Here is a 26,893-nt window from a genome sequence, read left to right on the forward strand (position 1 = left end):
CACCCTCCGCTCCTGGGGCCAACAGGAGCCTTCATGAGATAAACAGAGAGCCAGGCACAGGGCCTGCCGAGAATAAGCTGCTCTTGTTATTATTATTACCGACATCGTTATTCCAGACCGCGGCTCCTCTCTGCTCTGGGGAGGTGGCCTGGGTGACAGCCGGCAGCAGGGCCTGCCCACACCACCCTTCTGGTCTCTGGGGCCGGCTTGGCCCCAAACAGTGCAGCCCCAGGCTCACTCCTAGGGCCTGTCCTCCACGTGCACCCAGCCCCTGGTGCCATCCTGCCGAAGCGTGGCCTCAGCACCACCCAGACGCCGCTGACTCTCTGACAGCTGTGCAAGTCCCGCCAACTCCCTGGACGGCGGACATCCGAGACCACCACGTGCAGAGCTCCACCCACGGCCTTCCTCATCTCCACTGGCCGCCTCCACTCTCCCACCTGCTTCAGTAAGGAAACCGTGCAGGTACTCGTGAGTTGCCTGCAGGCTCCACCTGCAAAATATACCAGCATCCCAGCACTCTGTCCACCACACTGCCCCAGCCTGGCCCAGGCCCCAGTGTCGCTCGCCCGGACCGCCACGGTAGCTCCCACAACAGCCACCGCTTTTGCCCTCAGCCCCTGCCATCCGTCCTTCCTGCGGCAGCGAGAGGGATCCTGTGAAGACCAAGGAAGTCCAATTCCATCCCTTCTCTGCCACGGCCGTGGCCAAGTCCTCACCCCTGACCTCTGCCCCACCCCCCACCTTCACCCCTCACTGCACTCGGTCACCCTGGCCTTGCTGTCCTCCATCACATCGGGACCGTTGTGCCTCCCCCAGGCCTCCCTCCCTCCCCTCCTGCAACTCTTGGCCCCCGTGTCACTTCCAGGGCACCTCGCCCAGGCCCTGTTTGGTCCTGTATACGTGAGTCTCGATGCCGTGTCCCTGCGTTATTTCAATGCCAGCACTCACACCATCCCACCGGTTGTATCTTTCACTCACTGTCCTTGTTTGTTGCCAGTCCCCGCCCCCCAGAATGTCAGCGCCACGAGGGCAGCTTTCTGTTTCCTTAGCTGTGTCCCCAGTGCTTAGACAGCGCCTGGTTCATGGCAGGCTTACAGCAGATGCTCTGAACAAATGAATGAACGGACAAGTCAGTGCATGCTGTCCTGAGGGACAGGGGCCAGGCTCACCAGGAGTCCAGGTGGGGCCCAAGCAGGGACACGGCCTGGGCGACCTCCACCAGCACATCAGCGTCTCTGGCTTGCTCAGCGGCTCAAGTAGGGCCCTCTGCCCCAGAACTCCTGGAAGGCCCAGACTCTGGGGTCAGCCCGGCTAAGCCCCTGCCTCTGGCCAGTGTCCAGAGCTATTCCCCTCCCACACGACGGCCCACATGCCCAGGAGCCCAGAGGCGAGGAAGGCCTAGCACTAGCGAGAAAGGTGGCTCTGGACCACGCAGGCCTGGGTTGGAGCCTGGTTCCACTGTCCCAAGCTGGTTGACCTTCAACAAGTCACTTCACCTCTCCGAGGCTGTTTCCCCATCTGGAGAATGGAGATGACAGTTCCCACCCCACAGCCCATTGTGAGACTCTCGAGATAACAGTGGCCAGGCCTCAATTTGGAAACCAGCTCCAGGAGGGGCAGTGGGGGGCGTGGTGTCGGCATCTCTGGGCTCAGAAAGAGTGAACCCCCTGCCCCACAGCCCAGAACAAGGCAGGAGAGCAGGCAGCATCAGAGGGGGTGATGGGGGAGTGGATGCCCCCTTGAGACCCCATCCTGCGGGGGCCCAGTTCCCACGTGCCCCCGCCCCCGGAAGCTGCCTGATTGTCTGGTTTCCACTCCCTGGGGGGCACCTGCAGCCCCCCCGAATTGCTGGGCACCAATGGGCTTTTGGTGAGCCTGCGGGGGTGGGGGCAGAGACAGAGCAGGAAAGTGAGGAGGCAGAGGGGGTCACCCGCTCACACGACCACCGGTCGGCTCCTCCCCCTTGTCTGGGAAGAGCCTCTCATCCTCATCTCGCTCTGAGCAAGCCGAGGCTCCGAAGCCCGCTGCGGGCGCAGTCGGCAAGTGGCAGGACCGGGGCCAGAACCTCTCTGCTCTGGGGTCTCCTGTGCACAACCTTAAATGACCAAGGAATTTGCTTTGGGGCCCGAGGGCTAAACAGAAGTTCAATGAGTGGAGAGCCTGACATTAGTTGGAGAACTGTCTTCGGCCCCCCTGGGATCTGTATGTCCTGATCCTCGATCCCCGATCCCCAGGCAGAGAGAGGGGGAGGAGGAGGAAAAGGGGGAGGGGCGGGGGGAGGCAGTTCAGAGGCCTCAGGTCCCAGAGCTGCTGCCTCCAAGTTCTCCCCCGCCCCGCCCCCACCCCCTTCGTCTAACGAGCCACAGCCCCTGCCTGTCCCAGTGCAGATTTTTAAAAGTGGACTGGTCACCGGCCAGACAGTGGGCACAGGGCCTTGGTTCAGGCGTCCAGCCTGGAGGAATCAGCTGCACCTGGAGAGGGCAGGGACCACATGGCCATCTCAGCAGAGGCAGAAACCGGGAGGAGAGGCAGGGCCAGGCAGGGGCCTCCGACATGGGCCACACGTGTGGCACCTCCAGCCACGGATGCTGCCCAGCAGCTCCATCACATCTCATTTCCTCCCTGTGAAGGACACAGGGCAGCCTTATCACTCCCATCCTACAGAGGAGGAAACTGAGGCCCAGAGAGGACAAAGGGCGTTCCTGAGACCACACAGCCCGTCGGCGGCGGAGCTGGGGATCAGAGCTTCTGCTCCTCTGCACCCCTTGCCCCCGCCAGGCACGTGGCCTTACCCGGCCCTGCCGGAACCGAGAAGCCCCCTTCTTGCCCTGCCTTCTGAGCCAGCAGCCTGGTTCTCCCCGATAAATTATTCACGCTCCCAAGGGCCGGCCAGCTCTGGTTACACTGACCGCAGCCCTAGGCACCTGCCATGCCCACCACCCCTCCTCCCTTGCCCAGGACCTGGAGGGTCCCAGGTTCCCTCCCCTCCAAGGTGACTTGGTGGGCGTTGAATGTCCCACCCTGGCTCAGGAGATGCGGCTCCACTTGTGGCCCAGGACAGATGTGCTGGGTGGTTTAGGGCAGGTGGCTTCCCCTCTCTGGGGCCCAGTGACCTGAGCACTCACTTTGGTGGGTGAGCCGGCGGAGGCTCAGGGAGGGCTTGACTGGGGTTGAGGCACGGTTGTCCTCGTGGAGAGTCTAAGGCCAACGCAGTCTCCCCAGCATGGGCCTGCCAGGCCTCCCCTGCTTCCCATAAACAACACCCAGGTGCTTTCCACCAGGCTCGAGGGTGAAATTCTAGGCGGGGCCTCTAGGAGGATATGAATTATGGATCTGCCCTCCTGAAAGCCTGGTCCCAGCCAGAAGGAGCTTGGCTGTCCCTCCCCCGGCCACCGGGCCAGTCCCAGCTGCTCTGAGCCTGAGGAGGCTGCGTGTCCAGCCGCAGGCAGGAGACTCAGCAGGTCCCTGTGTCCCCAAGGCCCTGAGCTTGTGACACCGGCCGGCCTGGCAGGGAGCAGGTGGCCACCATGGCGAAGGAAGAAGAGGATGAGAAGAAAGCCAAGAAGGGGAAGAAGGGGAAGAAGGCGCCGGAGCCGGAGAAGCCCAAGCGGAGCCTGAAGGGGACTTCGCGGCTGTTCATGGGCTTCCGAGACCGCACGCCCAAGATCTCCAAGAAGGGGCAGTTCCGGAGCGCATCAGCATTCTTCTGGGGCCTCCACACCGGACCCCAAAAGACCAAACGCAAGAAGAAGGCGCGCACGGTGCTCAAGTCCACGTCGAAGCTCATGACGCAGATGCGCGTGGGCAAGAAGAAGCGTGCCATGAAGGGCAAGAAGCCGTCCTTCATGGTGATCCGCTTTCCTGGCCGGCGCGGCTACGGCCGCCTGCGCCCGCGTGCCCAGTCGCTCAGCAAGGCGTCCACGGCCATCAACTGGCTCACCAAGAAATTCCTCATCAAGAAGGCCGAGGAGTCAGGCAGCGCACAGGCCACGCTGGACGCCTGGCTGGACCGCTCTGGCTCCCGCATGGGCTCGCGCAAGCTGCCCTTCCCGTCGGGCGCCGAGATCCTGCAGCCCGGGGGTCGCCTGCGCAGGTTCCCGCGCGCCCACAGCATCTACGCGTCGGGCGAGCCCGTGGGCTTCCTGCCCTTCGAGGACGAGGCCCCGTTCCGGCACTCGGGCTCCCGCAGGTCGCTGTACGGGCTGGAGGGCTTCCAGGACCTGGGCGAGTACTACGACTACCACCGCGAGGGTGATGACTACTACGACCGGCAGTCGCTGTACCAGTACGAGGAGGAGCCCTACCGGGGCGCCTACGGCCTCCACGGCCCGGCCTGGCCGCCCTATGACTACCCACACGGGTACCCGCCCGAGGACCCCTACGACTACTACGGCCCAGACTACCACGGGGGCTCCTTCTACTCCGACTACGGCTACCGCTATGGCTACGACGACTACGAGCCCCCCTACGCGCCCCCGTCGGGGTTCACGTCTCCCTACGGCTACTACGACGCATACGCCGGCGAGGCGCAACCGCACGGCTACTACCAGGACTCCTACGCCCCTTCCGACGCGCTTTACCCGCCCTACCCGCCCTACGACCTCGCCTACGACCTCCCGTATGCCGGGCCCTACCCGGATACCTACGGGGTGCCCTACCAGGATACCTACGGGGCGCCCTACCCGGATACCTACGGGGCGCCCTACCTGGACGCCTACGCGCCGCCCTACCTGGATCTCTATGCGCCGCCCTACAGCGTCCCCTACGGTGCCTCCCATGGAATCCCCTACGCCGAAGGCATCTATGGTGGCGGGGACCAGGCCATCTACCCCCCCGAGGGGCCCTATCTTCCGCCGGAGCAGTCGGCCTTCGCGTACCCGTGGGTGCCGCCGCCCATCCTGTCGCCTCACAACCCGTACGCCCACCCCATGGATGACATCGCGGAGCTGGAGGAGCCCGAGGAGGCGGGCGGTGAGCGGCAGGGCACCTCCTTCCGCCTGCCCAGCGCCGCCTTCTTCGAGCAGCAGGGCATGGACAAGCCCGCCAGGTCCAAGTTGTCCCTCATCCGCAGATTCCGCCTCTTCCCGCGGCCCCAAGTGAAGCTGTTTGGGAAGGAGAAGTTGGACGTGCCCCTGCCGCCCTCCCTGGACATCCCTCTGCCCTTGGGAGATACAGACGAAGACGAAGAAGAGGATGAGATACCGCCGCTGCCCCCGGTGCCCTACGGCCACCCCTTCTGGGGCTTCCTCACGCCGCGGCAGCGCCGCCTCCAGCGTGCCCTCTCGGCCTTCGGCGCCCCCCGGGGCCTGGGCTTCAGCTCGGACTTCAGACGCCCAGCGCCGCGCCCGGCCACCTCGCTGGCGCGGTTCCTCAAAAAGACCCTGTCGGAGAAGGAGCCCATCCCACGTCTGAGGGACAGCCAGAAGGCCCGGGCGCGAGGCCCGGCGGTCAGGGAGGCGGCCTACAAGCGCTTCGGCTACAAGCTGGCCGGCATGGACCCCGACCGGCCCGGCACGCCCATCGTGCTGCGGAGGGCGCAGGCGCGCGTGCGCAACAACAACAACTCCCGCCGTCCGGCGACCCCGCCGCGCGCCCCCGGCCCCGCCCCCGGCCCCGGCCCCGCCGGCCTGACCCCGGGCTTGCCCCGGCCGGCCTCGCCCTACGGCTCGCTCCGCCGGCACCCGCCGCCCTGGGCCGCCCCGGCTCACGTGCCCCTCGCACCCCAGGCCAGCTGGTGGGCCTTGGCCGAGCCCCCGCCCGTGAGCCCCGAGGGGCCCCCTGACCCTCTGGCTTTCCCCGGACCCTGGCTCTCCTTCAGGGGCTCCCGCCGGCGGGGCGCGGCCTTCGGCTTTCCCGGGCCCTCGCCCCGGCCCTCACTGAGGAGCCCGCCCCGCCTGGGGTACCGCTCACCCCTGGGGCCCCGCTCGCCCCTGGGGCCCTTGTCCCCCCAGCCCTCCGTCCGCCGCGGCCCCTTCCGGCCGCCCTTCTCGCCGCCGCCCCGCCGTCCCCGCTCGCTGCGGGAGCCCCCGTCCCCGCGCCGAGCCTCGGGGCGCCCGGGCGCACCCCGGTCGCCCATGCTGGGCTCCCCGCGGCCGCCCTCGCCACCCCCTCTGCTGGGCCCCAGCCCGCGGAACCGCTCGCTCAACCTGCCCTCGCGCCTCCCGCGCACGTGGCGCAGCCTCAGCGAGGCTCCCACCAGGGCCGTGAAGCCCCGGCCGCGCCAGCCTTTCCCCCTGCCGCCCGGCCCTGGGTCTTGGCGGGCGGCTGCCGCTGCCGCTGCCCCTGTTCCTGAGCACCGCGAGAGCCAGCGCGAGCCCGAGGACTCGGAGACGCCCTGGACAGTGCCCCCGCTGGCCCCCAGCTGGGACGTGGACATGCCTGACACCCACCGGCCACCCTCGCCCTGGCCGGGAGGCCCAGGCAGCCTCCGTGGCTTCTCCAGGCCACCCCCTGTACCCCCAAACCCCTTCCTCCAGCACGTGGGCCCAGGGCTATCCCCTGCTCCCCAGCCTGAAGATCCAGCTTCTGACTCAACCGGTATCTTTCTGGGTAGACACCACGACCCAGGGCCTGGACAGCTGACCAAATCGGCCAACCCGAGCCTCAAGAAGCCTGAAGAAGAGGCCTGCCCGGAGGACCCCCAGCCACCAGCAGAGCCTGAACCCCCGACCCTGACACCCCCTAAAGATTTCCCCTCAGAGCGGAAAGCACTGAGGCTCAGCTTCTCCTACCCGCTGGCCACCTCTGACCAGATGAGGGCCACATGGCCACCATGGCGCCGCTGGGGGACACTGCCCAGGGCCCCAGCCCCCTTGGCGCCGTCTGGGGCCCCAGGACCCCTGCCCAAGGCGGGTGAATGGCTCCAGGCAAGCCCTGGGCGTTTTGCTGTGGTCATGCCTCGTGTGCAAAAGCTGAGCTCTTTTCAGCGAGCTTGTCCTGCTACCCTGCAGCCTCCCATCCAGGAGCCAGAGCCCAGGCCCAGGCTGAGAGCCTGGAGTCTGCTCTGGTCCCGCCTCTGGCTGCCGGCGGAGGCCCACCAACCCTGCACACGAGTACACGCTCGCCCCCTGTCCTGCCGCCTGGGCCCTGGAGCTGCCTGCCTGCCCCACGGGGGCTCCGGGGAAAAGGTTGGCCCCAAAGGCTGGTGGAACAAGGTATGGGGGCACAGGTTAGAGGGAGGGCTTGTGGTTCCATTCTGGGAAACAGGGCAGGAGACAGTCTCGGGACCTTGGCGAACTGCTGCCTGCTTGGGCCTCAGTCTTCCCATCTGAAGCTTGGGGAGAACAGCCTCCCGGAGCTTCTGGGGGATTGAACAAGGGGATGCCCGGCACAGGCAGGCAGAGGACAGAGATGCCAGAAACTGCTCCCAGGCACTTGGAGGAAGGGATCTTGTCCCAGCCTGGGCTCCAAGCAGTCCTGTCCTCGTCCGATCTGGATGGCACGTCCACCCCAAGCCCCCCGCAGGGATCTTGGCTGAGTACGAAACTGCAGACTCTGCCTACCCACCCTTTCTCACTTTTACATTCACGTTCATGCTGTTCCTCCTGCCTGTTGCTGACCCTCCCCCAAACTGGGTCTTCTGTCTCTTTGGGGCTCCTGCCTAAGGGCAGTCCCCCGGGCTGCAGGGCTCTGGACTGTCCAAAGGTAAGGGCTCAGGAACCAACCTTGCAGCTTCTTTACTGCACAGCGGGGAAACCAAGACCCAGAAGGTCACACAGTGGATCACGGCTGAGCCAGGAGTCTGTCTGGGCCCCGTAGGGTGTGGGGCAGGCAGCCTTTCTGAGGGGTGCCAAGCCCATGCCTGGCTGCCATGCTCGCGGCGGAACACGAGCCCGGTGCCGGGTGGCCCTCAGCGGAGGGGGTGGTCACTGGAGCCTCCCCCGGGACGCCTGGGGTGGGCGGGGCACACAGGGGTGGCGGGCGTTTCTCAGCCTGTGCAGACGGTGCCCCGTGGAGCGGGCAGCCAGCAGGCCCATCAATGGCGACCGGGGCGGCCTGGCTGCTGGGGGGGCCCTGGCCCCAACGGCGGGTGCCCCGTGCCGTGTGGGCCGCAGCGTTGCAGGAGCGGGGTGCGAGGCGCCTGGGGGTGAGGGGCAAGGATGCGTGGGCCCTCCTCACCCTGGAATACGTGAGTGGCTGAATTATTCAGGGTTTGTGGCCACTGGCGCACATGGGCAGGCGGGTGGGCGGGAGGCCAGGGCCTCTGGGGTGATACCCGCTGTGCCCTACTTAGCACACGGGCTGCCTCCCGGTGTCCCCTTTCCTCTCTGCTCAGGGAGGGGTGCAGGCTGGATCCGAGAGGCAGGACAGGTGGGCTCACAAGTGTGCTCGCAGTCACACGGGTCACATGCGGGCCTGGGACGTGTGCTTGGGCGCTCCACAGCCCAACGAGGAGAGCATGTGAGTGCGTGCGCCACGCCCCAGGCAGACGTGGTATCTGCGGGGTCAAGTGTACACACTACCAGGGCACAGTGGCGGGCCTGCAGCCCACAGGAGGCATCGGGACTTTCGTCTCGAGACCCCCAGGTGCGGGGACACCTGTCACATGAGAACCTGTCCAAGGGACGTGCTAGCACGTGCTAGCATGTGTGTGTGCCTCCAGGCAGGCACCGCAGGCCAGCGTGCACGTCCACAAGCCCCGTGCGAGACCACGGGTGGGCGTGGGAGCGCTTGGGCTGCAGGCGCCGTTGCCTGTGGGTCTGTGTGTGTGGGTCTGCGTTTGCCCTGCACGGGGCACGGGGTGCGGCGCCGAACGCGGAAGTCCTGGTCCTTCCGGAGGCCCCAGGCACCAGATGCGGATGTTCTCCTAGTTGTCACACAGGCAGACCTGGGGTTCGCCCTGGAGAAGGGTGTCAGCCTGGGAGAACGTGAGGTGGGAGACCTTCTGGCCAGGCAGAGGGAGCAGTGCCCGCGTGTGTGTGCTCAGCCCCTGACAGGGCCCTCGGGAAGATGGGCAGCGCCGAGGCCGGCCATGTCCCTGGGAGTTAAGCAGTGCGTTCCGCGACAGACAGCCCACAGGACCCGGCCGGCCCGGCCTCAGGGCTCCCTCCTCCACACGGCAGTGGGTCTTGGCCATGTCCAAGCTGGGAGGCCACGCGCAGGCACCCTCCGGCTGGCTGACCACAGGCTGTCTCCCCCAGATGCACTCCATCCGCAACCTGCCGTCCACACGGTTCCGCGAGCAGCAGCGGGAGGACGGCGTGGAGGACATGACGCAGCTGGAGTGAGTGGGGGTGGCAGGGTCGGTGAGTGGTCACCGCCTCCCACCTGGGTGCCCCTCATCTTCTGGAACATTTTCAGAGCCTGTTTCCTCCCCTGCTAAGTGAGGCTCAGGCAGTGTCACAAAGGCCCAGTAATTCAGATGGGCTGGGTCCAGACCCCAGCCCCGGCGCCTACCAGCTGGGACTTGGGCAAATACTCAGCCTCTCTGCCTCAGTTTGTCGCCCACAGGATGCTGTGGGGTGGCTGTTGGTGTGAGGGTGCTGGCACATTGGAGGTGCCTCAGACGTGAGCGCCGTGCTGGTCAATGTCATTATTCAATCACAGTGACAGCCTTCACGTCTGCTACCTGAGAGCATCCCCCACCCCAGCGAGGTGGGAACAGTGATTATCATACCCATTAGACGGGTAGAAAAACTGAGGCACAGAGACGTTAAGTAACTTGCTCAAGGCCTCACAGTTGGTGTCAGAGACGGGACTTGAACGCAGGCTTTTCTGACCAAGGCCCTACCCTGAGGGGAAGGTGGGCCCTGACTGCCCCTCTCCATCTCCTCGCAGAGACCTCCAGGAGACCACTGTGCTGGCCAACCTCAAGACCAGATTTGAACGGAATCTCATCTACGTAAGGCCTGGGGCTGACCCCTCCCTAGGCTTGGGTCTGAGGGCAGCTGCCTCCCTGTCCCCTGGGGCTGCAGTGGGCAGCATGGATTTCTCCTGCTCGCCCCAGACTTGTGGCATCTGGTTGATTAATTAATTTATTTTATTTTGGCTGTGTTGGGTCTTCGTTTCTGTGCGAGGGCTTTCTCTAGTTGCTGCAAGCGGGGGCTACTCTTCATCGTGGTGCGTGGGCCTCGCACTATCGTGGCCTCTCTTTTTTTTTTTTTTTTAATTAATTAATTTATTTATTTTTGGCTGTGTTGGATTTTCGTTGCTGCACGCGGACTTTCTTTTAGTTGCGGCGAGTGGGGGCTACTCTTCGTTGTGGTGTGTGGGCTTCTCATTGCGGTGGCTTCTTTTGTTGCGGAGCACGGGTTCTAGGCACGTGGGCTTCAGTAGTTGTGGCGTATGGGCTCAGTAGTTGTGGCTCACGGGCTCTAGAGCACAGGCTCAATAGTTGTGGCACACGGGCTTAGTTGCTCTGCGGCATGTGGGATCTTCCCGGACCAGGGCTCGAACCCATGTTCCCTGCATTAGCAGGCAGATTCTCAACCACTGCGCCACCAGGGAAGCCCGTGGCATCTGGTTTGAACCCTGGAGTTTCTACTATTTGAGCATAGCATTCAAGAGCCGGGAGCGCTAAAATCCAAAGTCCTAAAACGTAGAGTCTTAGAGGCCTGGAGTCAGGGAACCCAGAAGTGTGTGACCCCCACCAGGGGCCCGATGGGTAAAGCTTCCAGAGTCCTGGGAGCCATACATCTGGGGCCCGGGGGGACGGTCAGGGAGCGGGCCCCGACGGTGAATGAAGGAAGCAGGCACCCTTGTGGGATCGTGGCTCTGGGGCTTTGCGTGCTCCACCCTCCTCCCAGCCTCAGCCTGGTTCAGTGCCTGACACTCCACCACCAGAGCACACGACCCGTCAAGCTGTCTGGGGCCCAGGGTGCAGACACCAGGGCCAGGCAGCCAGACGTCTGTCCCCATGAAACAGGGATCCCGGCTCCCAAGAGTGGGGGAGGGAGGGACACAAGACGGGCCCTGAGGCCACCGTCTGCCCGGCAGACGTACATCGGCAGCATCCTGGTGTCGGTGAACCCATACCGGATGTTTGGAATCTACGGGCTGGAGCAGGTGCAGCAGTACAGCGGGCGGGCCCTGGCCGAGAATTCCCCGTGAGTGTCTCCAGGGCTGGGGGAGGGGACCTCCCCGGGGTCTCCTGGGTTCCTGTCTGAGCTTGGTGAGTCCCTGGTTGCCCCTCAGCTGTGGGTGGTGGATGGCGGTGGGGAGCCCAGCAGCCTCTCCCTGAGCCTGGCCAGAGCCCCCTGTGGGCTGGAGGCCACTGTGGCTCAGACCTGGGTGGGGAGCCTTTCGGGGAGCAGTCCCCGAGGGTGGGGTACAGCAGGATTGGCTGCTCGGCTAGGCAGAGATGTCCCCCTGCCCGTCCCCTGGGAGGTTTGGGAGCACCAGCAGGGCCTGGCCCGGGAACACCTGTGGTCTGTCTCTCCAGGCACCTCTTTGCAATTGCAAATCTCGCCTTCGCCAAAATGCTGGACGCCAAACAGAACCAGTGCATAATCATCAGGTGAGCTGCGGAGGGGCTGGGGGCTGGCCTGCCTGCCCATGTCTTCCTGTGTCACGGTGGGGTCAGGGGAGCCCAGAAGAGGCCGTGAACAGGCTGGAGCTCACTCTGCCCCTCTGCCCGGTCAGCGGAGAGAGCGGCTCTGGAAAAACTGAGGCCACGAAGCTGATTCTGCGCTACCTGGCGGCCACGAACCAGAAACGGGGCGTCACACGGCAGGTGCGTCTGTCCCCCCAGGGCCCTCAGCCCAGCGGCTCTCGTGCTCCTCGAGAGGCAAGACTCTGTGGCCCCACTTGGAGGATGGGCGGCTGAGCCCAGGGCTGCACAGAGAGGCCTCGTAGGACTTGGGGCTCCTGCTGCCTCCCCTGCCGGGAGTTCTCTCCTGCTTGCCTTCCCCTGCAGCTCTGCGTTCCAGCCCCCTGGGGCGGCCCCAGCAGAGGCCACATGGGCAGGGGGCGTCATCCACTCCTCCCGCCTGGCCTCACATTCATGGTCATGAAAGGGGCAGGACAGGCCTGAATGTGGGTGATGGCCAGTGTAGGGTCAGGAGAGGCTGGGGCACTGAGAAGGCCTGGCTGGGGTCTGCAGCATTGGAGGTTTGCTTAGAGAGCTGAGTTCTCTGAACCCAAGAATGTCAGAACCTCTGTAACGGTTTCCCGAGGACCTGCTGTGTGCCAGGCCCAGGCTAGGCTCCGGGGAGCAGGCAGCAACAACACAGTCTGATAAATGTTCCCATGTTGTGGGAATTTTGTTCTAGTGTAGGAAACAAAAAGAAAAATAGCAGGCCGGTAAATTCTGTGTATGTGAAAGGGTTAAGTTGTAGGGAAGCGTAGGGAGGAGGATGGGGCGTGTTGGGGACTGCAATTTCAGGCATGGGAGTCAGGGCAGGTCCCCCTGAGAAGGCAAGGCAGTGGGGCCTGCAGACATCTGGGGAAGAGCAGGTGCAAAAGCCCTGGGGTCCAGCAGGTGTGAAGTGCTGGGTCGGCAGAGGGGCAGCATGTGGTCCAGGCGAGGGAGGATGGTGGCTCGAACCAGAGAGGTGACAGTGGGGTTGGTGAGCACAGCTGGCCTGGATGCGGTTCCAGGACTTGGTGAGGGACCAGACGGGGCTGTAAGAGGGGACGCCCAAGCTGGCCCCAGGCATTCGGCCTGAGTCACAGGAGCAGCCAATAGCTGAGGGGCAGGATATGGAGAGAAGACGCAGGTGCCCTTGAGGGTCTGCCGGGCGTCCATGCACAGGTGGTGGGAGACGGTAGATGTGCCAGGAGCCTGGAGCTCAGGGGAGGTGGGGCAGAGGCCGAGGCCCGCCAGCTCAGACTCCAGAACCTGACGCTCAGACTCCGGCCCACCCCTCCAGAGGTTTGCAGTGGCCACAATGTCCCAGCTGGTGGCGACCTCTGCAGGTGATCTGGGGGCACTGGGCAGGGGCTGCTGGGCCCTCAGTGAGGAGGGGGTCAGCCCAGGCTTTGTGGTCAGGAGAGGTCACTTCCTGACAGGCCACTTCTGATACCTACCTTGGCTTGCCAGCCCCTCCCATCCCAGCCTGGGTCTCCTGGAGGCCAACCAGATCATCCCTTTGCTCCAGGCCGGGGGTCAGGCCTCTAAGGGTAGACTCCTGGGAGGACTGGCTGCGTCGGCAGGCGGCCGTGTGCGTCAGGCGCCTCCTGTGTGCGGGGAGCCTTCCGCTCTGTTGGCACCGGAGCCTCGCGGCAGCCCTGGAAGCTGGGAAACTGAGGCCTGGGAGGGCAGTGACTTGCCCAGTGTCCCAGAGTGACGGGGTGGAGGGGCTGGGGTCTGAGGTTCACGGTGGGGAGCTGTCTTGGCAGGGGTCGGGGAGGATGGCGGAGGCGCGGGACGTGGCTGGGCCTGAGCGGTTGGGCCGGGCACAGAGGAGCTGTGAAGAGGTGCCTGCTGGCTGGGGTGACCGTGGACTCACCTCCTGGCCGCTGTTGAGCCCACTCCTGCAATCGGACGGTCTGGGTCTAGGGTCAGTTTCAGGCAAGGCTGGGCCCAGGGTCTTAAACGACGTCCCTTGTCTCGGCCCCGCCCTCCCGCACGTTTGGGCGTCATCCTCATCTGTCTCCCGTGGTCAGCACGATGGTGCCACAGCACCACGGCCCACGCTGCCCACCGGGCCAGGAGGTCTCAGGGCTCCCTCTTGTTGGACTGGTTTTGGCCACACGTCCTCACTGGACCCAGGCGTGCCTTGATCAGCTGAGGTCTGGGCCACAGGCTCCACCTCTGGGCTGGGAACGAGACAAGGGTTCCCTGGGGTAGGGACCCGGGGTGGCTGGATGCTGCTCAGCCCGGGCCACAGGCACCGGCGCACCCGCGGGTTGGGCTGGACGGCCCCACAGGGCCAGATGTTCCCACCCCTGGCCGTGTGCCCTGCCCTGTGCTGGGCACTAGAGGAGAGAACCCACCCCCAGGTGCCCACAAGGGACGGTACAGGCCAAAGCCCAGACAGACCCTGACTCCCTAAGCACCCCCCAGGCCGGCCCCCATGCCTCTCTGGGCCTCAGTCCACTCGTCTGTACGGTGGGCACGGTATTTCCGGGACTGAGCGACACGGTGGGTGACCAGATGGAGGGAGCTGGCGCCGCCCGCAAGGTAACGTGTATCGTTTCTGCGGACACCGGGCCCCCTACTTCTCCCCTGAGAGTTTATCCTGAGGAAATGATGCAGCCAGAGAAAGCACTGCTTACGTCGCCGAGCATGGGCTGTGGTGGGTTGGGCCCTTGCTCCTTCCGACCCTGGCGTCCCGAGCACGCTGCCTCACCTCTCCCAGCCTCAGTTTCCTGATCTGTAAGCAGGGGCGATATTAGCACCTACCTCGTAGGATTGTTAACGATGCTGTAATTGGGGCAAAAGGTCTGGCATGCAGTAGGTGCTTAATAAGTGGATGCTGTGATTAGCTGCGACACCCTGGCGTCTCTGCTCTCGTTAAGAGCTATCCCCCATTTCACCCATTTAGCAGATTTTTTTTTTTTGTATGTTTTGGCCGCATAGTGCGGCACGTGGGGATCTTAGTTCCCCAGCCAGGGATGGAACCCGCACCCCCTGCAGTGGAGGCGCGGAGTCCTAACCACTGGACCGCCAGGGAGGTCCCCCCCCAGCAGGGGTTTGTTGAGAGCCTCCTACTGCCAGGTCCTGTGTGGGTGCTGAGCACCAGGCGTGCGCACACAGAGTCCTGCCTGTGGGGCTGGCGCTCTGGCGGGAGGCATGGATGTACGAAGGGCTGAGGGCTGCAGGGGGCCAGAGCGCCAGTGCCCAGAGGCTGGCGCGGGCACAGTCAGGGGACTGCAGTGCTGGGCAGAGCTGGGAGGGGACAGGAGATGGGGCTGGGCCGTGCAGGGCCTGGAGCCCGAGGGGTGGGAGCCGGGGGGGACGGGACCTCCCGAGGGTTGCGGAGGACCCCTGGAGGGAGCAAGGCAGGGCAGGGAGGAGGCCTTTCCAGGACACTGGGTGGGTCACGGCCGGCGGTGGCTGGGGAGGGGGGCAAGAACATCCCCGGAGCCCTTTGGCAGGAAGGCCCAGCAGACCCCCCACCTGGGGCCACGCCACGGTCCCCGAGCCCAGACACCTGTGGCTCTGAGGCTCCGGGGTTTGCTCTCAGCTGGCGGCTCTCCTGCCTGCCGAGGGCCGGGAGGGCTCGGCCACTCCCTCCGCGGTCGGAGGCCCCCGGCGTCCTGGGGGGAGCCGGTCGGTCCCCCGGGTGACCCGCTTCTGTTCTTGTCTCGCCCTCCTCCTCTGTGCTGGCGGCTCCTGAAGATAAAGGTATTGGGGGTGCGTGTGCGCACACTTGCGCGGGGCGAGGTGGGCGGCATTGGGTGGGCGGTGGGGGACCTGGGGAGGCCCCCGTGGGCTCCCCGCAATGCCCGAGTCTTCCTCTGGTGCCCAGATCCTGGAGGCCACACCCCTCCTGGAGTCCTTCGGTAACGCCAAAACTGTCAGGAACGACAACTCCAGCCGCTTCGGGAAGTTTGTGGAGATCTTTCTGGAAGGGTGAGTGGGCCGCGGTGGAGTCCCCCGGGGCCTTGCGTGCACGGTGCCCGGCGTAGCTGACTGTGCTCCCTCCCCAGGGGCGTGATTTCTGGTGCCATAACCTCGCAGTACCTGCTCGAGAAATCCAGGATCGTGTTTCAGGTGTGTCAGGATGGAGTCAGGTGTGGGGCGTGCAGACCCTCTGAGCCTGGCACCTGGCTGAGCTGATGAACAACGCTCAGGCTGTGTGTGTGTGTGTGTGTGTGTGTGTGTGTGAGCCTGTGGCCGCGTCTCCTCCCCTCCCCCGCGCCCTGTCCCTTGTCCCTGAGGCACACCTGGCCCCATCCTGCCACAGGGCCTTTGCAGCGCCTGTTCCTTCTACCCGGAGCACTCTTCCCGCAGACAGCTGCGTGGCCAAACCCCTCACTTCCTCCAAGTCTTCGCTGACGGTCACTCCCCAGGGAAGCGGCCCGGTGAAGAAATGCAGCCCCCCCACCCCCCCCCACTGCCCACCCCCCTCGGCTGCGTTGTTTCTCTGCAGAGCACTTCTCGCCACTCACGGTGCTCTGCTGAGGGTCTGTCTCCCTGGCCAGCAGGTGGGCTCCACGAGGCCAGGGGCTTCTGTCTGCCTTGTTCCCCTTTGTGTCCCAAGGGCCTGGCTCGAGGCCTGGCCACAGTCTGTGCCCACCACCCTGGCTGGCCCTGTGAGTACACGTCTGGTCCGTGGACACACGTGTGCAGAGGCTTGTGTGGCTGGTACACATGCGAAAAGGGCCACCTTTCTCTCATTTCTCCAAACAGAGTTAAATCCTGCCCAAAGCCCCTCCCCACCACCACACCAGGGTCCCCCCAACCCCCCGCCAGCGCCAGGCTGGGGCTCACTCGTCACAGGGGCACCGGTCTCACCTGAGGCCCGTGTGTGTACTTGTACCTGTGGGCATAGCTGGGCTTGTATGTGTGTCCGGGGGTCACCTCGGTCCGCGGCTCCTCTCTCTGCAGCCCCCAACCCACTCCACAGGCCAAAAACGAGAGGAACTACCACATCTTCTATGAGCTGCTGGCCGGGCTGCCCGCCCGGCTCCGCCAGGCCTTCAGCCTGCAGGAGGCCGAGACCTACTACTACCTGAACCAGGTGAGAGCCAGCAGGCGTCTGAGGGCCCTTGGCCTGGTCCCCTCCCCCCATCACTCCGCGTGGGCCGAGAGAGCCAAGTCGCGGCGTCCTGATGGCCAGCGAAGGTGATGGAGGTTTGGGAGGGTGAGTTTGGACTTGCGGTGTCTCATCGTGGCAAGGGGGACAGGTGTCTTTGCGGTCCAAAGCCAGGGTAGGGGAGGCTGACCTGATTCTTTGTTTTTCTGGAGCCTAGAATAGAACTAAGCGGCCTGGAGCGACTACGCTTCCTTCCAGAGCCTCACTTTCGTCGTCTGTAAAATGGGGACAGCACAGTCCCGCTTTGCAGGGGTGTGTGAGGATTAGAAGAAGGAAATGTACACGAAGCCCTCAGCACAGGGCCTGGTGTGCGGTGCCCGCTCGGAGCCTCCGGCCCTCGGGAGGGGAAGGAGAACTGGGAGCTCTGGCCACACTGCAGGCCGGGGCAGAGCAGGGACCTTGAGGGCTCCTGGCCCCCACCCAGGGTCCCCGACCCCTGCCCTGCCCTCACCCAGGGTGGGAACTGTGAGATCTCAGGGAAGAGCGACGCGGACGACTTCCGCCGGCTGCTGGCCGCCATGGAGGTGCTGGGCTTCAGTGCTGAGGACCAGGACAGCATCTTCCGCATCCTGGCCTCCATCCTGCACCTGGGCAACGTCTACTTTGAGAAGTATGAGGTGAGAGGACACCACGGCCGCACGGCCCGCTCCCTCGGGACATGGGCGTCTTCTGGAGGCTGAAGAACTGGCTGAAAAACCGCCAGCTCACAGCCGGAAGCACAGATCATCTGGTCTTCTTACCCCCCCCACCCCCGCTTTGGGGTTGTTTATCGTTTTCTAATCAACGTATGAGAGCTCTTTATATACGTTAAGGGAATCAGCTCTTTGTCTCTAGTGTGAATTGCAAATATATTTTCTGGTTTATCATTTATATTTTGGTTGTTTACAGGTTTTTTCCTGTTTTGGTTTTTGGTGGGGTTCTTTGCTATGCAGATTTAAAAAATTATTTTCAGGCATTTCATTTATCAAGTCTTATACAAATTTTAGACTTTTTATCATTTTAGAGATCTATCACTCTAAAATTATAAAAGCCTATGCTTATAATTGTTTGAACATCTTTTATGGTTTCTGTGATTATTTTTTTAACATTTAAATCTCTGGTTCATCAGGAATTTATTCGAGTAAGGTACAAGGTAGGGATCTTGTTTTTTTGTTTAGATAGTGACTCAGTCTCCCAACTTGAGAAATACGTATTTATCCCGTACTGAAAATTCCTGTGTACGTTTGTGTCTAACTCCTGACTTTTTTATCGTGCTTCATTGACCTGTTTACGAACTATGTGTCTGTCCCCACAGTGTTTTAATTATTCTAACTTTATGTTTTACCATCTCCAGGGCCCCCTGTACTCCTCTTCTGTTTTAGAATTTTCCTGGATGTTCTCGCTTGTTTCTGTTTTTTATAGGAACTCATATAAAAAGCTTATTTAGCTCAAAATGCACTCCTGTGGGTGTTTTGCAGACGGACGCACAGGAGGTTGCCTCGGTGGTGAGCGCCCGGGAGATCCAGGCCGTGGCCGAGCTGCTGCAGGTCTCCCCAGAGGGCCTGCAGAAGGCCATCACCTTCAAAGTGACCGTGAGTCCCTGGGTGCAGGGTATGCTATCGAAGCCTCCTGCCAGCCCTGGACAGAGCTGCTTTGTGCCCCGTGTCCTGTGTGGGCCCCCTGCCCCTCTCCCGCACCTCCCCATCCTGTCCGTCTTCTGGGTCTGGCCCAGAGGTGGGTAACCTCAGACCCCAAAGGCATTTGGCACCAGTCTCCAGGCCTTTGCATAGGCTGTTCCCTCTGCCTGGAATGCGGTTCCCTTTTTCACGCCTACTGATCCTCAAGCCCCAACACAGGTACCGTCTGCTCCAGGGAGCCGTCCCTGACCCCTGGCTGGGCCAGTATCTCCCGCACCCCTGCCCTCCCCCCTCCCCAGGCTGATGTCACCGTTGTGTCTGCTTCTGCCTCTGTCTCCCCCTCAGACCGGCAGCCCCCATCCCACCAGCAAGCCAGGCAGAAGGGGGGACGAGGGTGTCTGTCCTGCCCCTGGCTGACTTCGTGCCTGAGACAAGTCACACCATCTCCCCGGCTCCCCTCCCCACGCCCCCCACCCCCAGTCCTCTGGGGACTTTCCGGAGGTGGTGGCCAACCCGCTGTCACTCAGGGGCTGCATCCCCCGCAGGAGACAATGCGAGAGAAGATCTTCACCCCCCTGACCGTGGAGAGCGCCGTGGACGCCAGGTGAGGCCACACCTCCCGCCTGAGCCCCAGGTCCCCCGCCCCCTCACTGTGCCTGCCTGCCCCAAACACCATCTCTGCTCCAGGGATGCCATCGCCAAGGTCCTGTACGCGCTGCTGTTTGGCTGGCTCATCGCCAGGGTCAACGCGCTGGTGTCCCCGCAGCAGGACGCGCTGTCCATCGCCATCCTGGACATCTATGGCTTCGAGGTGGGGCCCCGGGGGCGCTCTCGCACCATCATCTGTTCAGGGCCCTCCGCTATGATTATCTCCCTCCGCTCGCCCACAAGCACTCCCTGGGGCCTCCGGGCTCCAGGCCCTGTGGGCAACACCAGGGACCCCAGAAAGAACCAGACCTGGGCCCTGCCCTTGGGGCGCTTCCGGGAGGGACTGGGTGGGATGAGGATGGACACTGACAAACACATGTGGTCAGAGCTGTAACAGAGGCAGCCTGGCGCTGGGGGAGCCTAGAGCAGAGCCCTAGCTGGGCAGGCATCAGGTAAGGTTTCCTGGAGGGGGACGAGACATCCTGAGCTAATTCCTTAAAAACCAGTCACGGCATTTGAGGTGGAGGGAACAGCCTATGCGGAGGCTCAGAGGTGTGGGCTGTGGTGTCTGGGGAGGTGGAAGTCATCTGGGCGGTTCAGGTGGGGGACGTGGAGAGAGACAGGCAAAATCAGAATAACAGAAGTGGCAGCTGAGGCTCCCGTGGCACCTGTTGTGTGCCAGCTGATGTTCTAAGCACTTTGCTTATTAGTTCACTTAATCCTTACAACCACCCTGTGAGGTGGGCACTGTCGTTATCCCCATTTTACAGGTGGGGAAACTCAGGCATGGGGGGTTAGAAAGTGGCAGAGCCAGGATTGGAACGCAGGCAGAAGGTTCCAGAGCCTGGGGCTTCAGCCACTGCATGTGCCACCTTGCATGGGACTGTCAGGTTCTCACCTGTGCGCAGTCGGAGCCACCGAGGGTTCTGGGCAGGGGGTCTGTGGGCGGGGCTCCAGTTTCCTGAAACTGCTGCCGCGGAAGGCAAGGCGGGGATGAGCCTGCCCGGGGGGTGGGCAGGCCCTGGGCGGGACAGACGGGCTGCTGGCCACGGAGGGGCCGGGCCCAGCCTCACCACACGCCCGGCAGGACCTGAGCTTCAACAGCTTCGAGCAGCTGTGCATCAACTATGCAAACGAGAGCCTCCAGTACCTCTTCAACAAGATCGTCTTCCAGGAGGAACAGGTGAGGGGCCTCCGTCAGCACTCTGTCCCGTCCCCACTGGCCGCTGGGCCTCCTTGGAGGCAGATGGGTTGTGCTGGGGACCAGCACACGCGAAGGCCTGTGTTATGGAGGGGCAGGCGCGGGGTGCTGAGCACAGAGGAGAGCCCCTTGGGGGGGTCCTCCTCACCCTTGGCAGGGCCGTTCCAGGCCGGGGGAGGAGCAGGGCCCAGAGGAGGGGGTTCGTGTTGCCCTGCTGGGGAGTGAGCTCCCCGGGCTGGGAGGCGTGCACGCAGAGATGCCCTGGCCAGGCCCCCGGGTGGCGTCCGCCTGCGGACGGGCTGGGAGGGACCCAGGGCTAGGAGGCAGAGGCCCGCCGCCTGCAGGAGGAGTACATCCGCGAGCAGATCGACTGGCGGGAGATCGCCTTCGCCGACAATCAGCCCTGCATCAACCTCATCTCGCTGAAGCCCTACGGCATCCTGCGCATCCTCGATGACCAGTGCTGCTTCCCCCAGGTGAGCCGCGGCGCTGTGTGAGCCTGCTCAGGACGCTGGACGTCTCTGAGCCTTGTGTCCTGCATTCCTCTCTGCTCTGGCGTGGGGTCGTGAGCTCAGGACACCCAACCTGCCATTCAAACCTGGGGTGACTGAGGCTGGATGGGGGCTCGGGACGAGGGACTGCACCAGCCTGGGAAGTCATAGAAGGCTTCCTGGAGGAGGTGACCTTGTGCTTGGGCCTCAAATTCTGATTGGAAAACACAAGGGTGGGATGGGTGCTCTGGGCAGTGGGACTAGAGCGTGCAGAGACAGCTGAGCTGGAGGGGAGGCAGCTGGGAGCTCACCCGTCTTCAGGGTCCACTTAGGCCGCCCCAGCCCGAGCAGTGGGCAGCCAGGGGAAACGGGGACTTGTTCCTCCTCCCCGGTGCTCGCTGGGGACCAGTCAGGGCTGGAGAATTTGCCACTAGGCGAGGAATGGGATGCCGGGGCCCTGTCCACCCACTGACCGCCGCCTACCCCCAGGCCACAGACCACACATTTCTGCAGAAGTGCCATTACCACCACGGCGCCAACCCACTCTACTCCAAACCCAAGATGCCACTGCCCGAGTTCACCATCAAGCACTACGCGGGCAAAGTCACCTACCAGGTGAGACCCAGAACCATGGCCTCCAGTGCCCTTCCCCGCCGCTGGAGACACTGGCACCTGTTCCAGTTTTGGCCCTGCTGATCCTCAGCTGTGTGACCTTGGCCAAGTCACTTTACCTCTCTGAGCCTCAGTTTCCTTATCTGGAAAGTGGGGATAATAATAGTGCCCGTCTCATGGGGTGAGTGCGAGAAGTCCAGGGCCTGGGCGGGTGTGATGAGGAGGAGCCCCCATCAGCGGTCACTGTCACCACTGTCATCTCGGCTCATTCCTGCCCTGGAGATGTCTCAGGCCAGGATTTTTAGCCTCTGTCCCCGCTGGGCCTCGTTTTCCTCATCCGTAGAATAGGCACAGGACAGTGTCCTCACTGAGGATGGGGCCAAGACGTGGACTGGTCACGTGACGCTGTGGCTACTGCCCATGCCCTGGGAGTGGAGAGGCTAGTGGGGCAGGAGGGGAGGGGACCAGAGCAGGGGGAGGGGCCCGTCCCTCCTAGGATAGACAGGGAGGCCGAGGCCTGGAGGGGCAGGGCCAGGGTCACCTGGGGCTGTGAGCCCCTGACCCACCGTTAGGAGGAGGGAGGAGGAGGGGAGCAGGCGGGCTCAAGCACCCCGGGGCTGCGTGGGGTGGGGGTGGGGTCCAGCCTGAGCTGCCCGCCCCTCCCCCTTTCCAGGTGCACAAGTTCCTGGACAAGAACCATGACCAGGTGCGCCAGGACGTGCTGGACCTGTTTGTGCGGAGCCGGACACGGGTGAGCGGCCTCGCCTCGCCACCCCAGTCCCCCGCAGCCCGAGCACCCAGCCCACCGTTAGGCCCCTCCCCCAGCCCGGTCCTGCCTCTGGCTCACCCCACCCCGTCCCTCCCTGAGCGGTTCTTCCATCCCCACACCTTCTCAGCCTCCACTTGCCCCTCTGTCGAATGGGCACCCTCCCCCTGAGGTCATTGCCAGAGTTCACGGCCAGGTCTGTAGCAGGCCACCTCGGGGCCAGGCACGGAGTCAGTGCCTGTGTGTTCCCCAGCCACGGGCGGGCCCCGTGGAAGGTGCTGAGCACCCTCACTTGAGAGGTATGCCAGCCGGGAGGACACGGCCTCGCAGAGAGGACAGGGGTCCAGCGGGTCACTTTTCTGATCCCTCTGGCCCAGAGACTGACGCCTTTTGTTCTTTCCCTGTCTCTCCCTCTCCTCGTTTCTGCCTCTGGGTCCCTCCCCATCCCTGTCTCCTGTCTCCCGCGCCTTGACTGCTGACTGGCCCAGGTGGTGGCACACCTCTTCTCCAGCCATGCCCCGCAGGCTGCCCCTCAGCGCCTGGGCAAGAGCAGCTCCGTCACCCGGCTTTACAAGGCGCACACGGTGGCCGCTAAGTTCCAGCAGTCGCTCCTGGATCTGGTGGAAAAGATGGAGAGGTGGGCGTGGCAGGGGCGCGGGCACCCAGCCTCACCTCTGACCCACCCTGTGACCCTCAGGGGTAAGCACCCTCCTTCTCTGGGGCCTCACACTGCCCTCCTCCCGCCCCTGCCCAGGTGTAACCCCTTGTTCGTCAGGTGCCTGAAGCCCAACCACAAGAAGGTATGTGATGGCTGAGGTCCCTGGTGGAGCCAAGTCCTCTCCCCATGCTGTGTTACCTTGGGTGAGTGGCTTTGCCTCTCTGGCCCTCCATCTGTTGGGCCAATGTGCAGGCTCCCTATCTGGGCCTTCCCCCAGGAGCCAGGCCTCTTTGAGCCAGATGTGGTGATGGCCCAGTTACGCTATTCGGGGGTGCTGGAGACTGTGCGGATCCGCAAGGAGGGCTTTCCGGTGCGGCTGCCCTTCCAGGTGTTCATCGACAGGTACCTCGGTCAGGGTGGTTCTGAGCTCCACAGACCCCTTCCCAGCCCACCATGGCCCTAAGAATACGCAACCCAGGATGAATAGGGCTTGCCATGCACAGTTGCTCAGATTGTGCAGTACACAAGACCAGCACGTGCTAGCTGTTACATGGAAGATGTATTTACTGTTTTGCATTTTTTCATAGTTTTATCATGTGTGTGTTGATTCCAAAGAATAGGAATTTTAATAGTTATTTTGACAAGTTTCCAGCAGATGGCGGTAAATCACCTTATTCTACTGAAACAATTTACTACAGTTTTCGGGTTGCTCAGTATTTTTTTTTTTTTAATTTTCACAATTTTTGAGCTTACTTTTAAGGCCTCTTTTATTTTATTTATTTATTTATTTTTGGCTGTGTTGGGTCTTCGTTGCGCGCAGGCTTTCTCTAGTTACGGCGAGCAGGGCTACTCTTTGTTGCAGAGCATGGACTTCTCATTGTGGTGCAGAGCACAGGCTCTAGGCATGCAGGCTTCAGTAGTTGTGGCACATGGGCTTAGTTGCTCCGCGGCATGTGGGATCTTCCCAGACCAGGGCTCGAACCCATATCCCCTGTATTGGCAGGTGGATTCTTAACCACTGCGCCACCAGGGAAGTCCTCAGCAGAGTCTTGAGGACAGAAAGCCTTTTTCTGGTTAGAAGACACTATGAGTAGAGGCACTGCTGGGACTTGGGCTTCCGGGAGACAGGGGTTGGGGGTGGTGACCCCAAGGTCTAGCAGGTGACTGGGTGGGTCCCATAGACCCATGCTGGGTTTGGGCCCTGCAGGTACCGCTGTCTAGTGGCCCTCCAGCACAACCTACCAGCCAGTGGGGACATGTGTGTGTCTGTGCTGAGCCACCTGTGCACGGTCACGCCAAACATGTACCGCGTCGGCATCAGCAAGGTGAGTCCCACCGGCACTCAGCCCCTGGGTGCCCCACGGCTGGAGCTTGTGGGCTCAGAAACACTCCGGCTGCAGGCTGCTGTCCCAGAGGCCATCCAGCTGAGCTGGTAAATGGATGCTGATCCTACCTCCGGACTTTGCCCAGTTGTTCCCACTGCCTAGTTCACCATCCCGCCTTCCCCCGCCTCTCCAGACCCAGCGCATCCTCCCCCCTACTCCAGGGCTGCCTTGTCTGTCTGCCTCCGTGGACTTCTGGAGAGGGAGGGGCCTCCAGGCAGTCACATGGCCTTCCCCTGCCTCAGTCCTTGCCTCCTGCCCTCAGCTGTTCCTGAAGGAGCACCTGCACCAGCTGCTGGAAGGCATGCGGGAGCACGTCCTGAACCTGGCGGCCCTCACGCTGCAGCGCTGCCTCCGCGGCTTCTTCATCCAGCGGCGTTTCCGCTCCCTGCGCCGCAAGATCATCTTGCTGCAGAGCCGGGCCCGTGGCTACCTGGCCAGGTGTGGCCCAGAGAGGGCAGGACTCCCTGGAGTCCAATGGCTAGGCTCTGGAAAGGCCGAGCCTGAACTTGGGTAGTGGGCTCCCTGTTCCTGGAGGCATGCAAGCTGAGAGTAGGGCCTCTGCAGGAAGGGTGATCAGACTCTCTGTGTCTCTGCTTTTGGATGTCCTTCCTCCCACCCCCTGGTCCTTGTGACCGGTGGGTGGGAATCTCTCCAGCCAAGAGGGCCCCTCCCGCCGCATGTCCCATACCCTGGGACTACAACCTGATAGGAAGTACATGGTCCAGACGGTTTAATCCAGGTCCTGCCACTCAGGTTGTCGTGTGACCTTGGCCAAGTCACTGCCCCTCTCCGAGATTGTTTCCCTTTGTGCAAAGGGCCCCGGAGTGAAGTGTGGGCACTGATACCCAAGCAAGGCGGGTGTGGGCATCTCTGCCCCTTGGTCACTCATCACCCCTGCCCCCAAACCCCCCTACCCAGACCCTCCTTTTCTCCCCACCCCCAGGCAGCGGTATCAGCAGATGAGGAGGCGTCTGGTGAAGTTCCGGGCCCTGGTGCACACGTGCACAAGCCACCGGCGTCACCTCAAGGTGCTGCAGGCCTCCCCCTCGCCCTCCTCCCAGGAGCCAGGCCTGCCCCGTCGGGCTCCGGGGGCGGGCAGCAGGAACGGGGAGGAAGCACTTGGCCCCCAGGCGGAGACTGTTGGCCGGGGCGGGCTTGGGTTCGAATCCCCGCTGGGCCCTCTGTAGCTGCGATCTCCCCACCCAACCCTTGGGGTGTGCAGGGGGTTGAATGAGAGGCTGCATGGGAAGGGTGTGGCTAGTGCGGGGCTCACAGCAGGGGCCCCAGTAACCTGGCACGATTAGAATTTGGCAACCTGAACAGCACCGGCTCTGGTGTTGCTCTTGCCTTCGTGCCGGTCTCAGCTTGTTGTTGTGTAACCCACCGCCAGACAGACAGACAGACATGACCCCAAAGCCCCGAGGAGCTGCACCTTTACTGGAGGCTCTGTGGGCGCCCGGGAGGGGCCCCGTCACACGTCTCCCTGCTACTTCCCAGAAATCCTGTGCGTCTCTCCTTCCCCAAAGTGTCACTCTGTGCCTTCTGCCTGTGTCTCTCTCGCTGTCTTTTCCCACACCCCGTTTCTCTGGCCGCGCCTCTGCCCCTCGTCTGTGAGGTGGGCCTGGGGCCGTCGCCTCTGCCTGTCGCTGCCCGCCCTGACCATCTGCCCTCCTGCAGCCGAGGGCGGAGCGGAGGCTCTGGGTGGCGGAGGCGCGGCTACGGGGGCAGGAGGTGGGTGCGGGGGTCCGGGTGGCCGCAGGGGACAGGAAGGGAGGCCGGCAGGTGGGGGAGCAGCAGGCCTGTTTCCCCTCCCTGTGCCATCCCCCCAGGAGCTGAGCAAGCGGCAGGTGGTGGCCGTGGGGCACCTGGAGGTCCCGGTGGAGCTGGCTGGGCTCTTGCGAGCAGTGGCGGGTACATCAGCGCCAGGCGGTGTGGTGGGAGCGGGTGCGCGAGGGGACCAGGCCCCTCATGGCCTCCTCTGTCCACAGGCCTCAGGACGGGCCAGGTGCCCCGGGTGGCCCCCGTGCGGACTCCCCGGCTTCAGGCTGAGCCCCGGGTCACGCTGCCCCTGGATATCAACAACTACCCCATGGCCAAGTTTGTCCGGTGCCACTTCAAGGTAAGGGCTGGCAGAGGCCCAGTTAGAACTGGCATTGTCCTCAGCCTGGGGCTGGCTCCCGGCCACGCCCTGTGGGATCAGGTATGAGCCTTTCAGTTGCTGGGTCGTGTGGAGTCCGGGGTCTCCAGGGGGCCTGGATAGCAGTGGAGGGCCCTCAGGGGCTCGGGAAGTGGCTGTTTGGAAACATTTCAGAAACTTAACGAGCGGTGGATCCATAGCACACATCCCTGCTCCTCATTTCCTGCCCTCTGAGGGGGCCTCACGGGGGCTCTGTCCCCGATACGCTGGAGTCTGCCCCTCTGCAAGCCGGTTATCCGTCTGCACACTGGGGACCTGTGTTTCCCAGGCTGGTGTGCCCCGACCTGGCCCAGAGCAGTGGATCCAGACGCGCCCGTCAGTCCCAGCCCTGTGCCCACGTGCCTGCCCTGTGCCCACGTGCCAGCTCTGTGCCCACGTGCCTGCTCTGTGCCCACGTGCCCGCCCTGTGCCCACGTGCCCGCCCTGTGCCCCCGTGCCAGCCCTGTGCCCACGTGCCAGCTCTGTGCCCACGTGCCTGCCCTGTGCCCACGTGCCTGCCCTGTGCCCCCAGGAACCTGCCTTCGGGATGCTGACACTGCCCCTGAGGACGCCCCTCACACGGCTGCCGGCGGAGTATCATGCAGAGGCCGTGGGCATCTTCAAGCTGGTACGGGTCTGCCTAGACCACCTTTGAATTCATAGCCCCTGCCCCCGAGGCCAGATGGCGAGGCCC

General features: G+C 63.4%; 1 protein-coding gene across 2 annotated transcripts in view; it reads left to right on the forward strand.

Moving 5' to 3' along the window:
* Positions 1 to 3,530: 3,530 nt before the first annotated feature.
* MYO15A (myosin XVA) overlaps positions 3,531 to 26,893 on the forward strand; it is a 50,408-nt gene continuing 27,045 nt past the window's right edge. The window contains exons 1-29 of one of the 2 annotated variants that reach the window (XM_061176431.1): positions 3,531 to 4,665; positions 4,786 to 7,157; positions 9,144 to 9,226; positions 9,781 to 9,844; positions 10,939 to 11,048; positions 11,384 to 11,458; positions 11,584 to 11,674; positions 15,227 to 15,232; positions 15,357 to 15,460; positions 15,538 to 15,601; positions 16,458 to 16,571; positions 17,102 to 17,263; positions 18,104 to 18,217; positions 18,808 to 18,866; positions 18,950 to 19,073; positions 19,998 to 20,093; positions 20,456 to 20,587; positions 21,092 to 21,217; positions 21,888 to 21,965; positions 22,469 to 22,617; positions 22,735 to 22,780; positions 22,916 to 23,040; positions 23,846 to 23,963; positions 24,286 to 24,461; positions 24,967 to 25,051; positions 25,701 to 25,754; positions 25,853 to 25,934; positions 26,012 to 26,142; positions 26,732 to 26,827. In XM_061176431.1, the coding sequence (XP_061032414.1) occupies positions 3,531 to 4,665; positions 4,786 to 7,157; positions 9,144 to 9,226; positions 9,781 to 9,844; positions 10,939 to 11,048; positions 11,384 to 11,458; positions 11,584 to 11,674; positions 15,227 to 15,232; positions 15,357 to 15,460; positions 15,538 to 15,601; positions 16,458 to 16,571; positions 17,102 to 17,263; positions 18,104 to 18,217; positions 18,808 to 18,866; positions 18,950 to 19,073; positions 19,998 to 20,093; positions 20,456 to 20,587; positions 21,092 to 21,217; positions 21,888 to 21,965; positions 22,469 to 22,617; positions 22,735 to 22,780; positions 22,916 to 23,040; positions 23,846 to 23,963; positions 24,286 to 24,461; positions 24,967 to 25,051; positions 25,701 to 25,754; positions 25,853 to 25,934; positions 26,012 to 26,142; positions 26,732 to 26,827 (6,171 nt within the window). The remainder of the gene's footprint in view (positions 4,666 to 4,785; positions 7,158 to 9,143; positions 9,227 to 9,780; positions 9,845 to 10,938; positions 11,049 to 11,383; positions 11,459 to 11,583; positions 11,675 to 15,226; positions 15,233 to 15,356; positions 15,461 to 15,537; positions 15,602 to 16,457; positions 16,572 to 17,101; positions 17,264 to 18,103; positions 18,218 to 18,807; positions 18,867 to 18,949; positions 19,074 to 19,997; positions 20,094 to 20,455; positions 20,588 to 21,091; positions 21,218 to 21,887; positions 21,966 to 22,468; positions 22,618 to 22,734; positions 22,781 to 22,915; positions 23,041 to 23,845; positions 23,964 to 24,285; positions 24,462 to 24,966; positions 25,052 to 25,700; positions 25,755 to 25,852; positions 25,935 to 26,011; positions 26,143 to 26,731; positions 26,828 to 26,893) is intronic. The other variant, XM_061176432.1, reaches the window with a different exon arrangement.

Source organism: Eubalaena glacialis, chromosome 19 (genome assembly GCF_028564815.1).
Source record: "Eubalaena glacialis isolate mEubGla1 chromosome 19, mEubGla1.1.hap2.+ XY, whole genome shotgun sequence".
Classification (NCBI taxonomy): Eukaryota; Metazoa; Chordata; class Mammalia; order Artiodactyla; family Balaenidae; genus Eubalaena; species Eubalaena glacialis.